General features: G+C 47.1%; 1 protein-coding gene across 1 annotated transcript in view; it reads right to left on the bottom strand.

Annotated features, from left to right (window-relative positions):
- The window catches only part of LOC139367876 (zinc finger MIZ domain-containing protein 1-like), a 272,212-nt gene that overhangs the window by 10,965 nt on the left and 248,747 nt on the right, over nt 1–12,500 (bottom strand). Inside the window, exons 14-20 of the mRNA XM_071106227.1 lie at nt 10,658–10,736; nt 10,415–10,546; nt 9,660–9,765; nt 8,136–8,364; nt 7,570–7,638; nt 7,094–7,329; nt 6,294–6,445 (exon numbers count right to left, since the gene is read on the bottom strand). Coding sequence (XP_070962328.1) covers nt 6,294–6,445; nt 7,094–7,329; nt 7,570–7,638; nt 8,136–8,364; nt 9,660–9,765; nt 10,415–10,546; nt 10,658–10,736 — 1,003 coding nt within the window. The remainder of the gene's footprint in view (nt 1–6,293; nt 6,446–7,093; nt 7,330–7,569; nt 7,639–8,135; nt 8,365–9,659; nt 9,766–10,414; nt 10,547–10,657; nt 10,737–12,500) is intronic.

The raw sequence follows: 12,500 nt of genomic DNA, 5'->3' as shown, positions 1-12,500 counted from the left end.
GGGTGTTACGGTACAGAGTCAATGTGGAGGCTATATACAGGGTATTACGGTACAGAGTCAATGTGGAGGCTATATACAGGGTATTACGGTACAGAGTCAATGTGGAGGCTATATACAGGGTATTACGGTACAGAGTCAATGTGGAGGCTATATACAGGGTATTACGGTACAGAGTCAATGTGGAGGCTATATACAGGGTATTACGGTACAGAGTCAATGTGGAGGCTATATACAGGGTATTACGGTACAGAGTCAATGTGGAGGCTATATACAGGGTATTACGGTACAGAGTCAATGTGGAGGCTATATACAGGGTGTTACGGTACAGAGTCAATGTGGAGGCTATATACAGGGTGTTACGGTACAGAGTCAATGTGGAGGCTATATACAGGGGGTACCGGTACAGAGTCAATGTGGAGGCTATATACAGGGTATTACGGTACAGAGTCAATATGGAGGCTATATACAGGGTGTTACGGTACAGAGTCCATGTGGAGGCTATATACAGGGTATTACGGTACAGAGTCAGTGTGGAGGCTATATACAGGGTATAACGGTACAGAGTCAATGTGGAGGCTATATACAGGGGGTACCGGTACAGAGTCAATGTGGAGGCTATATACAGGGTATTACGGTACAGAGTCAATGTGGAGGCTATATACAGGGTATAACGGTACAGAGTCAATGTGGAGGCTATATACAGGGTATTACGGTACAGAGTCAATGTGGAGGCTATATACAGGGTATAACGGTACAGAGTCAATGTGGAGGCTATATACAGGGTATTACGGTACAGAGTCAGTGTGGAGGCTATATACAGGGTGTTACGGTACAGAGTCAATGTGGAGGCTATATACAGGGTATTACGGTACAGAGTCAATGTGGAGGCTATATACAGGGTATAACGGTACAGAGTCAATGTGGAGGCTATATACAGGGTATTACGGTACAGAGTCAGTGTGGAGGCTATATACAGGGTGTTACGGTACAGAGTCAATGTGGAGGCTATATACAGGGTATTACGGTACAGAGTCAATGTGGAGACTATATACAGGGGGTACCGGTACAGAATCAATGTGGAGGCTATATACAGGGTGTTACGGTACAGAGTCAATGTGGAGGCTATATACAGGGTGTTACGGTACAGAGTCAATGTGGAGGCTATATACAGGGGGTACCGGTACAGAATCAATGTGGAGGCTATATACAGGGTGTTACGGTACAGAGTCAATGTGGAGGCTATATACAGGGTGTTACGGTACAGAGTCAATGTGGAGGCTATATACAGGGTATTACGGTACAGAGTCAATGTGGAGGCTATATACAGGGGGTACCGGTACAGAATCAATGTGGAGGCTATATACAGGGTGTTACGGTACAGAGTCAATGTGGAGGCTATATACAGGGTGTTACGGTACAGAGTCAATGTGGAGGCTATATACAGGGTGTTACGGTACAGAGTCAATGTGGAGGCTATATACAGGGTGTTACGGTACAGAGTCAATGTGGAGGCTATATACAGGGTGTTACGGTACAGAGTCAATGTGGAGGCTATATACAGGGTGTTACGGTACAGAGTCAATGTGGAGGCTATAAACAGGGTGTTACGGTACAGAGTCAATGTGGAGGCTATATACAGGGTGTTACGGTACAGAGTCAATGTGGAGGCTATATACAGGGTGTTACGGTACAGAGTCAATGTGGAGGCTATATACAGGGTATTACAGTACAGAGTCAATGTGGAGGCTATATACAGGGTGTTATGGTACAGAGTCAATGTGGAGGCTATATACAGGGTGTTACAGTACAGAGTCAATGTGGAGGCTATATACAGGGTGTTATGGTACAGAGTCCATGTGGAGGCTATATACAGGGTGTTACGGTACAGAGTCAATGTGGAGGCTATATACAGGGTGTTACGGTACAGAGTCAATGTGGAGGCTATATACAGGGTGTTACGGTACAGAGTCAATGTGGAGGCTATATACAGGGTGTTACGGTACAGAGTCAATGTGGAGGCTAAATACAGGGGGTACCGGTACAGAGTCAATGTGGAGGCTATATACAGGGTGTTACGGTACAGAGTCAATGTGGAGGCTATATACAGGGTGTTACGGTACAGAGTCAATGTGGAGGCTATATACAGGGTGTTACGGTACAGAGTCAATGTGGAGGCTATATACAGGGTATTACGGTACAGAGTCAATGTGGAGGCTATATACAGGGTGTTGCAGTACAGAGTCAATGTGGAGGCTACATACAGGGTGTTACGGTACAGAGTCAATGTGGAGGCTATATACAGGGTGTTACGGTACAGAGTCAATGTGGAGGCTATATACAGGGTGTTACGGTACAGAGTCAATGTGGAGGCTATATACAGGGTGTTACGGTACAGAGTCAATGTGGAGGCTATAAACAGGGTGTTACGGTACAGAGTCAATGTGGAGGCTATATACAGGGTGTTACGGTACAGAGTCAATGTGGAGGCTATATACAGGGTGTTACGGTACAGAGTCAATGTGGAGGCTATATACAGGGTATTACGGTACAGAGTCAATGTGGAGGCTATATACAGGGTGTTATGGTACAGAGTCAATGTGGAGGCTATATACAGGGTGTTACGGTACAGAGTCCATGTGGAGGCTATATACAGGGTGTTACGGTACAGAGTCAATGTGGAGGCTATATACAGGGTGTTACGGTACAGAGTCAATGTAGAGGTTATATACAGGGTGTTACGGTACAGAGTCAATGTGGAGACTATATACAGGGTGTTACGGTACAGAGTCAATGTGGAGGCTATATACAGGGGGTACCGGTACAGAGTCAATGTGGAGGCTATATACAGGGTGCTACGGTACAGAGTCAATGTGGAGGCTATATACAGGGTGTTACGGTACAGAGTCAATGTGGAGGCTATATACAGGGTGTTACGGTACAGAGTCAATGTGGAGGCTATATACAGGGTGTTACGGTACAGAGTCAATGTGGAGGCTATATACAGGGTGTTACGGTACAGAGTCAATGTGGAGGCTAAATACAGGGGGTACCGGTACAGAGTCAATGTGGAGGCTATATACAGGGTGTTACGGTACAGAGTCAATGTGGAGGCTATATACAGGGTATTACGGTACAGAGTCAATGTGGAGGCTATATACAGGGTGTTGCAGTACAGAGTCAATGTGGAGGCTACATACAGGGTGTTACGGTACAGAGTCAATGTGGAGGCTATATACAGGGTGTTACGGTACAGAGTCAATGTGGAGGCTATATACAGGGTGTTACGGTACAGAGTCAATGTGGAGGCTATATACAGGGTGTTACGGTACAGAGTCAATGTGGAGGCTATAAACAGGGTGTTACAGTACAGAGTCAATGTGGAGGCTATATACAGGGTGTTACGGTACAGAGTCAATGTGGAGGCTATATACAGGGTGTTACGGTACAGAGTCAATGTGGAGGCTATATACAGGGTATTACGGTACAGAGTCAATGTGGAGGCTATATACAGGGTGTTATGGTACAGAGTCAATGTGGAGGCTATATACAGGGTGTTACGGTACAGAGTCAATGTGGAGGTTATATACAGGGTGTTACGGTACAGAGTCAATGTGGAGACTATATACAGGGTGTTACGGTACAGAGTCAATGTGGAGGCTATATACAGGGGGTACCGGTACAGAGTCAATGTGGAGGCTATATACAGGTTGCTACGGTACAGAGTCAATGTGGAGGCTATATACAGGGTATTACGGTACAGAGTCAATGTGGAGGCTATATACAGGGTGTTACAGTACAGAGTCAATGTGGAGGCTATATACAGGGTATTACGGTACAGAGTCAATGTGGAGGCTATATACAGGGTGTTGCAGTACAGAGTCAATGTGGAGGCTACATACAGGGTGTTACGGTACAGAGTCAATGTGGAGGCTATATACAGGGTGTTACGGTACAGAGTCAATGTGGAGGCTATATACAGGGTATTACGGTACAGAGTCAATGTGGAGGCTATATACAGGGTGTTACGGTACAGAGTCAATGTGGAGGCTATAAACAGGGTGTTACGGTACAGAGTCAATGTGGAGGCTATATACAGGGTGTTACGGTACAGAGTCAATGTGGAGGCTATATACAGGGTGTTACGGTACAGAGTCAATGTGGAGGCTATATACAGGGTATTACGGTACAGAGTCAATGTGGAGGCTATATACAGGGTGTTATGGTACAGAGTCAATGTGGAGGCTATATACAGGGGGTACCGGTACAGAGTCAATGTGGAGGCTATATACAGGGTGCTACGGTACAGAGTCAATGTGGAGGCTATATACAGGGTGTTACGGTACAGAGTCAATGTGGAGGCTATATACAGGGTGTTACGGTACAGAGTCAATGTGGAGGCTATATACAGGGTGTTACGGTACAGAGTCAATGTGGAGGCTATATACAGGGTGTTACGGTACAGAGTCAATGTGGAGGCTAAATACAGGGGGTACCAGTACAGAGTCAATGTGGAGGCTATATACAGGGTGTTACGGTACAGAGTCAATGTGGAGGCTATATACAGGGTGTTACGGTACAGAGTCAATGTGGAGGCTATATACAGGGTGTTACGGTACAGAGTCAATGTGGAGGCTATATACAGGGTATTACGGTACAGAGTCAATGTGGAGGCTATATACAGGGTGTTACAGTACAGAGTCAATGTGGAGGCTATATACAGGGTATTACGGTACAGAGTCAATGTGGAGGCTATATACAGGGTGTTGCAGTACAGAGTCAATGTGGAGGCTACATACAGGGTGTTACGGTACAGAGTCAATGTGGAGGCTATATACAGGGTGTTACGGTACAGAGTCAATGTGGAGGCTATATACAGGGTGTTACGGTACAGAGTCAATGTGGAGGCTATATACAGGGTGTTACGGTACAGAGTCAATGTGGAGGCTATAAACAGGGTGTTACGGTACAGAGTCAATGTGGAGGCTATATACAGGGTGTTACGGTACAGAGTCAATGTGGAGGCTATATACAGGGTGTTACGGTACAGAGTCAATGTGGAGGCTATATACAGGGTATTACGGTACAGAGTCAATGTGGAGGCTATATACAGGGTGTTATGGTACAGAGTCAATGTGGAGGCTATATACAGGGTGTTACGGTACAGAGTCAATGTGGAGGTTATATACAGGGTGTTACGGTACAGAGTCAATGTGGAGACTATATACAGGGTGTTACGGTACAGAGTCAATGTGGAGGCTATATACAGGGGGTACCGGTACAGAGTCAATGTGGAGGCTATATACAGGGTGCTACGGTACAGAGTCAAAGTGGAGGCTATATACAGGGTATTACGGTACAGAGTCAATGTGGAGGCTATATACAGGGTGTTACAGTACAGAGTCAATGTGGAGGCTATATACAGGGTATTACGGTACAGAGTCAATGTGGAGGCTATATACAGGGTGTTGCAGTACAGAGTCAATGTGGAGGCTACATACAGGGTGTTACGGTACAGAGTCAATGTGGAGGCTATATACAGGGTGTTACGGTACAGAGTCAATGTGGAGGCTATATACAGGGTGTTACGGTACAGAGTCAATGTGGAGGCTATATACAGGGTGTTACGGTACAGAGTCAATGTGGAGGCTATAAACAGGGTGTTACGGTACAGAGTCAATGTGGAGGCTATATACAGGGTGTTACGGTACAGAGTCAATGTGGAGGCTATATACAGGGTGTTACGGTACAGAGTCAATGTGGAGGCTATATACAGGGTATTACGGTACAGAGTCAATGTGGAGGCTATATACAGGGGGTACTGGTACAGAGTCAATGTGGAGGCTATATACAGGGTATTACGGTACAGAGTCAATGTGTGGGGGCACAGGTTAGTCGAGGTAATTGAGGTAATATGTACATGTAGGTAGAGTTATTAAAGTGACTATGCATAGATAATCAACAGAGAGTAGCAGCAGCGTAAAATAGGGGTCTGGAGGAGCTCTTTGATTAGCTGTTTAGGAGTCTTATGGCTTGGGGGTAAAAGCTGTTAAGAAGCCTCTTGGACCGAGACTTGGCGTTCCGGTACCGCTTGCCGTGCGGTAGCAGAGAGAACAGTCTATGACTGGGGTGGTTGGAGTCTTTGGCGATTTTTAGGGACTTCCCCTGACACCGCCTGGCATAGAGGTCCTGGTTGTCAGGAAGCTTGGCCCCGGTGACGTACTGGGTCGTACGCACAACCCTCTGTATACATCCCACAAGGCAGTACATTTGAAAACATGTAAACTTTAACTTACAGAGTCAGGCATGCTGTGTGTGAGGGGTTTGTCCTGTGCCATGTTTGGCGGGTGGGACAGAACGGGGCCGTGCATGAAGTCGTTCATGGTCGTACCACCGGGGTTCCCATGGGGGAAGTCAAAGCCCCTGCTGTGGCCCTGGTAACTGTTACCTAGTAACACAACAAAAATCACAACAAGCAAGTTACTTTTAGAGGTTATTGTTATTTTTGTTTATTTGTTTGTTTATAAATCACATAACAATGATATGACACAAGTACAGATGTTTTTATGTACACAGAAACATAATCTAAAAACTCATTGTTGGTACTATGGCCCTATGTTCCTCCAGGAACTAAGAGGATTAAGTTAGGAAGAAAGTATCTCAGTAAATAATGTACCATGGCCCTATGTTCCTCCAGGAACTAAGAGGATTAAGTTAGGAAGAAAGTATCTCAGTAAATAATGTACCATGGCCCTATGTTCCTCCAGGAACTTAGATGATTAAGTTAGGAAGAAAGTATCTCAGTAAATAATGTACCATGGCCCTATGTTCCTCCAGGAACTAAGAGGATTAAGTTAGGAAGAAAGTATCTCAGTAAATAATGTACCATGGCCCTATGTTCCTCCAGGAACTAAGAGGATTAAGTTAGGAAGAAAGTATCTCAGTAAATAATGTACCATGGCCCTATGTTCCTCCAGGAACTAAGAGGATTAAGTTAGGAAGAAAGTATCTCAGTAAATAATGTACCATGGCCCTATGTTCCTCCAGGAACTAAGAGGATTAAGTTAGGAAGAAAGAGGCTAAGTAAATAATGTACCATGGCTTCCGTATTCGCTGTGGTTTCCCCCCTGTTGGGGCGGGTAGGGCGAGGGCCCTGGGCCGAGCAGGGCGATCATCTCCATCACGTTGGGCAGGGTCATCTGGGTGGGGCTCATGGTCTTGAACCTCTTGGCCATGGGTCCATCTGGATCCTCCTTGATGTGGATATCAGACTTGATGGCCACAGGTCTCCAACTACACGAAGGGTCTATGGTCACCTCCTCAAACTCCGAGCTGGGCGGGGGAGATGACGTAAAGAGAAAGCTGCAGAATGAATATTGCTGCTCCACAGCGCTTTAGTCCTGCATCCCAATAAACAACGGTTCCACTTTACAGAAGTCAACAACATAGTGTAAAATATATTTATTAAGCCTAAAATCTGTCAAGGAGGTTGATAAGTGATAACGTTCATGGTGATTGGTGCAGTAGGAGGTTTTTATGAGTATGGTGAGGATGTTGGGAAAGTCATCTTACTTTTGGATGGCATTAAGAATCCCCCACATGTACTGGTCAACTTCTAGTCCCTCTAGCAACGCTGTTTTACTGCGGAGGACAGAGAGGACGTAAACATTACAGAGAGGATATAAACATTACAGAGAGGATATAAACATTACAGAGAGGACATCAACATTACAGAGAGGATATAAACATTACAGAGAGGACATCAACATTACAGAGAGGACATCAACATTACAGAGAGGACATCAACATTACAGAGAGGACATCAACATTACAGAGAGGACATCAACATTACAGAGAGGACATCAACATTACAGAGAGGTCATCAACATTACAGAGAGGACATCAACATTACAGAGAGGATATCAACATTACAGAGAGGATATCAACATTACTGATTGAATCCAGAAGATTTCCAACTCTTTGTGTAACTGAGTATTTCAGATATAACATAAATAACTTTATTCAATGTAGTTTTACAGGTAACAGTGCACATTAATTTAACATTACTGTGTAAGTCTCAGTTTCACCCAGCCAGGTTAGAATCACCCACCCCGTGTTCAACCGCAGTCCCAACTTACTTGCATACTGGACATCGCCACGTTCCTCGCTCACAGTTCAACTGTAAGTAGGATTCCAAATCAAAGCACTGGACATGTTTACAGTCATGACCTCTGGCTGGAAGTTGGATCCGCCGGAAGGTGATCGGACATTTGAGGGAGACCTTGATGGCCGTCTGTTCAACACCGTCCTCGCCGTTCAGAGTGGTGTTCCCAGAGGACGCCGCTACGCTGCTGAAGTTTCTCTTAACTGGGGAGACGGGAGGAGGACCACAATGGAGATGAGAGGAGGACCACAATGAAGATGGGAGGAAGACCACAGTGGAGATGAGAGGAGGACCACAGTGGAGATGGGAGGAGGCCCACAGTGGAGATAAGGGAGATGGGAGGAAGACCACAGTGGAGATGGGAGGAAGACCACAGTGGAGATGGGAGGAGGCCCACAGTGGAGATGGGAGGAGGACCACAGTGGAGATGGGAGGAGGACCACAGTGGAGATGGGAGGAAGACCACAGTGGAGATGGGAGGAGGACCACAGTGGAGATGGGAGGAAGACCACAGTGGAGATGGGAGGAGGACCACAGTGGAGATGGGAGGAGGACCACAGTGGAGATGGGAGGAGGCCCACAGTGGAGATAAGGGAGATGGGAGGAAGACCACAGTGGAGATGGGAGGAGGCCCACAGTGGAGATAAGGGAGATGGGAGGAAGACCACAGTGGAGATGGGAGGAGGCCCACAGTGGAGATAAGGGAGATGGGAGGAGGACCACAGTAGAGATAAGGGAGATGGGAGGAGGACCACAGTGGAGATGGGAGGAGGACCACAGTGGAGATAAGGAAGATGGGAGGAGGACCACAGTGGAGATGGGAGGAGGACCACAGTGGAGATGGGAGGAGGACCACAGTGGAGATGGGAGGAGGACCACAGTGGAGATAAGGGAGATGGGAGGAAGACCACAGTGGAGATGGGAGGAGGCCCACAGTGGAGATAAGGGAGATGGGAGGAAGACCACAGTGGAGATGGGAGGAGGCCCACAGTGGAGATAAGGGAGATGGGATGAGGACCACAGTGGAGATAAGGGAGATGGGAGGAGGACCACAGTAGAGATTGGAGGAGGACCACAGTGGAGATAAGGGAGATGGGAGGAGGACCACAGTGGAGATGGGAGGAGGACCACAGTGGAGATGGGAGGAGGACCACAGTGGAGATGGGAGGAGGACCACAGTGGAGATAAGGGAGATGGGAGGAGGACCACAGTGGAGATAAGGGAGATGGGAGGAGGACCACAGTGGAGATGGGAGGAGGACCACAGTGGAGATAAGGGGTCAACTTCATTGTGTTGTCCTTGATGATTTTAAAAAGTTATGTAGACACATGTTGAGTTTAAAAGGTCAAACAAGATCAATCATTTAATCTATGAATCAGAGAGATAGGGTCAGTCAGTACCAGAGGGAGAGGGTCACTCAGTACCAGAGAGAGAGGGTCACTCAGTACCAGAGAGAGAGGGTCACTCAGTACCAGAAGGAGGGATGACAGTAGTGTACCTTTGGTGATGCAGTGCTCTGCAGGCAGTAACCTCTTCTTCAGTAAGCCTTGCAGGACGGATCGTACAGAGGGTCTGTGGACCAGCTGCAGTACAAACAGGTGAGACTGTAGAGGAGAGGAGCATCATCATTTACACCATCATCATCCTCATTATCATCACCATTATCATTACCATCATCCTTACCACAATCCTCATCATCATCACCAGTATCACCACAATCATCGTCATCATCACCACAATCCTCATCTTCATCCTCATCATCATCACCGCAATCATCATCATCATCTCCAGAATCCTCATCTTCATCACCATTATCACCCACACCACCATCATCATCATCACCACAATCCTCATCATCACCACAATCCTCATCACCATCATAATCCTCATCACCACAATCCTCATCATCCTCATCCTCCTCAAATCACCACAATTCTCATCATCCTCATCCTCATCACCACAATCCTCATCATCACCACAATCCTCATCATCCTCATCCTCCTCATCATCACCACAATCCTCATTATCATCATCATCCTCATCACCACAATCCTCATCATCCTCATCCTCCTCATCATCACCACAATCCTCATCATCCTCATCCTCCTCATCATCACCACAATCCTCATCTTCCTCATCCTCCTCATCATCACCACAATCCTCATCTTCCTTATCCTCCTTATCATCACCACAATCCTCACCATCCTCATCATTAGTAGCAGTAGTGGTTGTTGTTGTCAGTAGAGTACTCACACAGCAGCAGGCGGTAACTGTGATCTGGATGGTGTTCCTTCCTGGTTGGCAGACTTGTTTCAGGTGCAGGGGCTTGTGGGATGTCTTGTTGTCGCCGCGCTCGATGGTGAGGGGCGTGGCGTTAACACTGACCTGCACAGAGGAAAGGAAGATTAGTGTGTGAGTGTGTGTGTGTGTGTGTGTGTGTGTGTGTATGTGTGTGTGTGTGTGTGTGTGTGTGTGTGTGGTGGTGTTCTTACTGACCTGGACCGAGGCAGGCCAGTTGGTGTTCATCTGTCGGTCCTCGTGATGGTAACATTTAAACTGCAATTCCAGATCTGACCTGCAGGGGGACAGAGCAGTACAACCTGTCATTTAAACTGCAGCTCCACATCTGTCCTGCAGGGGGACAGAGCAGAACAATAAGTTAAACTGCAGCTCCACATCTGTCCTGCAGGGGGACAGAGCAGTACAACCTGTCATTTAAACTGCAGCTCCACATCTGTCCTGCAGGGGGACAGAGCAGAACTAGCGTGGTCAGACTGTAACCTTGCATTCGCTCTAGGAGAAGGATTGACCAAAGCTAGTGCATCTATAAAATGGCTGATTACAATGTACACTCTGCCTAAGGTTCATCAAATTGACTTTGAGTCAAATTGAATTGAGATTATTTTCACTGCATACTACTGTATGACAGAGCAGGACCCTGATCCATAATCAGGGCTGTACTTTACATACAACACTGACCAATAGAGAACACCCTCCTACATACTGACCAATAGAGAAACACCCTCCTACATACTGACCAATAGAGGAACTCAGTCCTACAATCTGACCAATAGAGAAACACCCTCCTACATACTGACCGATATAGGAACACCCTCTTACATACTGACCAATAGTGAACACCCTCCTACATACTGTAGGGGTAGGGTGTAGAGTTAGGGTGTAGAGTTAGGGTGTATGGGTAGGGTGAATGGGTAGGGTGTAGGGTGTAAGGTGTAGGGTGTAGAGTTAGGGTGTAGGGGTAGGGATAGGGTGTAGGGTGTAAGGTGTATGGTGTAAGGTGTAGGGTGTAGGGTTAGGGTGTAGAGTTAGGGTGTAGGGTGTATGGGTAGGGTGTAGAGTTAGGGTGTAAGGTTAGGGTGTAGCGTTAGGGTGTAGGGGTAGGGTGTATGGGTAGGGAGTATGGGTAGGTTGTAGAGTTAGAGTGTGGGTAGGGTATATGTTTAGGGTGTAGGGATAGGGAATAGGGTGTAGGGTTAGGGTGTAAGGTGTAGGGTTAGGGTGTGGAGTTAGGGTGTAGGGATAGGGTGTAGGGTTAGGGTGTAGAGTTAGGGTGTAGAGTTAGGGTGTAGAGTTAGGGTGTATGGGTAGGGTGTAGGGTTAGGGTTTAGGGTTAGTGTCTAGGGTTAGGGTGTAGCGTGTAGGGGTAGGGTGTAGAGATAGGGTGTGGGTAGGGTATATGGTGTTGGGGTAGGGTTTAAGGTTAGGGTGTGGGTAGGGTATATGGCGTTGGGGTAGGGTATATGGTGTTGGGGTAGGGTATATGGTTAGGGTGTAGAGTTAGAGTGCAGGTTAGAGTGTGGGTAGGGTATATGGAGTTGGGGTAGGGTATAGGGTACATGGTGTTGGGGTAGGGTACAGGGTTAGGGTGTGGGTAGGATACATGGTGTTGGGGTAGGGTATAGGGTTAGGGTGTGGGTAGGGCATATGGTTAGGGTGTAGGGTGTAGAGGTAGAGTGCAGGTTAGGGTGTGGGTAGGGTATATGGTGTTGGGGTAGGGTTTAAGGTTAGGGTGTGGGTAGGGTATATGGTGTTGGGGTAGGGTTTAGGGTGTGGGTAGGGTATATGGTGTTGTGGTAGGGTTTAGGGTTAGGGTGTGGGTGGGGTATATGGTGTTGGGGTAGGGTATAGGGTTAGGGTGTAGGGTGTAGAGGTAGAGTGCAGGTTAGGGTGTGGGTAGGGTATATGGTGTTGGGGTAGGGTTTAAGGTTAGGGTGTGGGTAGGGTATATGGTGTTGGGGTAGGGTTTAGGTTTAGGGTGTGGGTAGGGTATATGGTGTTGGGGTAGGGTTTAGGGTTAGGGTGTGGGTGGGGTATATGG

This window comes from Oncorhynchus clarkii, chromosome 16 (assembly GCF_045791955.1).
Source record: "Oncorhynchus clarkii lewisi isolate Uvic-CL-2024 chromosome 16, UVic_Ocla_1.0, whole genome shotgun sequence".
NCBI classification, from domain to species: domain Eukaryota; kingdom Metazoa; phylum Chordata; class Actinopteri; order Salmoniformes; family Salmonidae; genus Oncorhynchus; species Oncorhynchus clarkii.
Note: the sequence above shows the minus strand (reverse complement) of the source record. Positions and strands in the feature narration are given on the sequence as shown.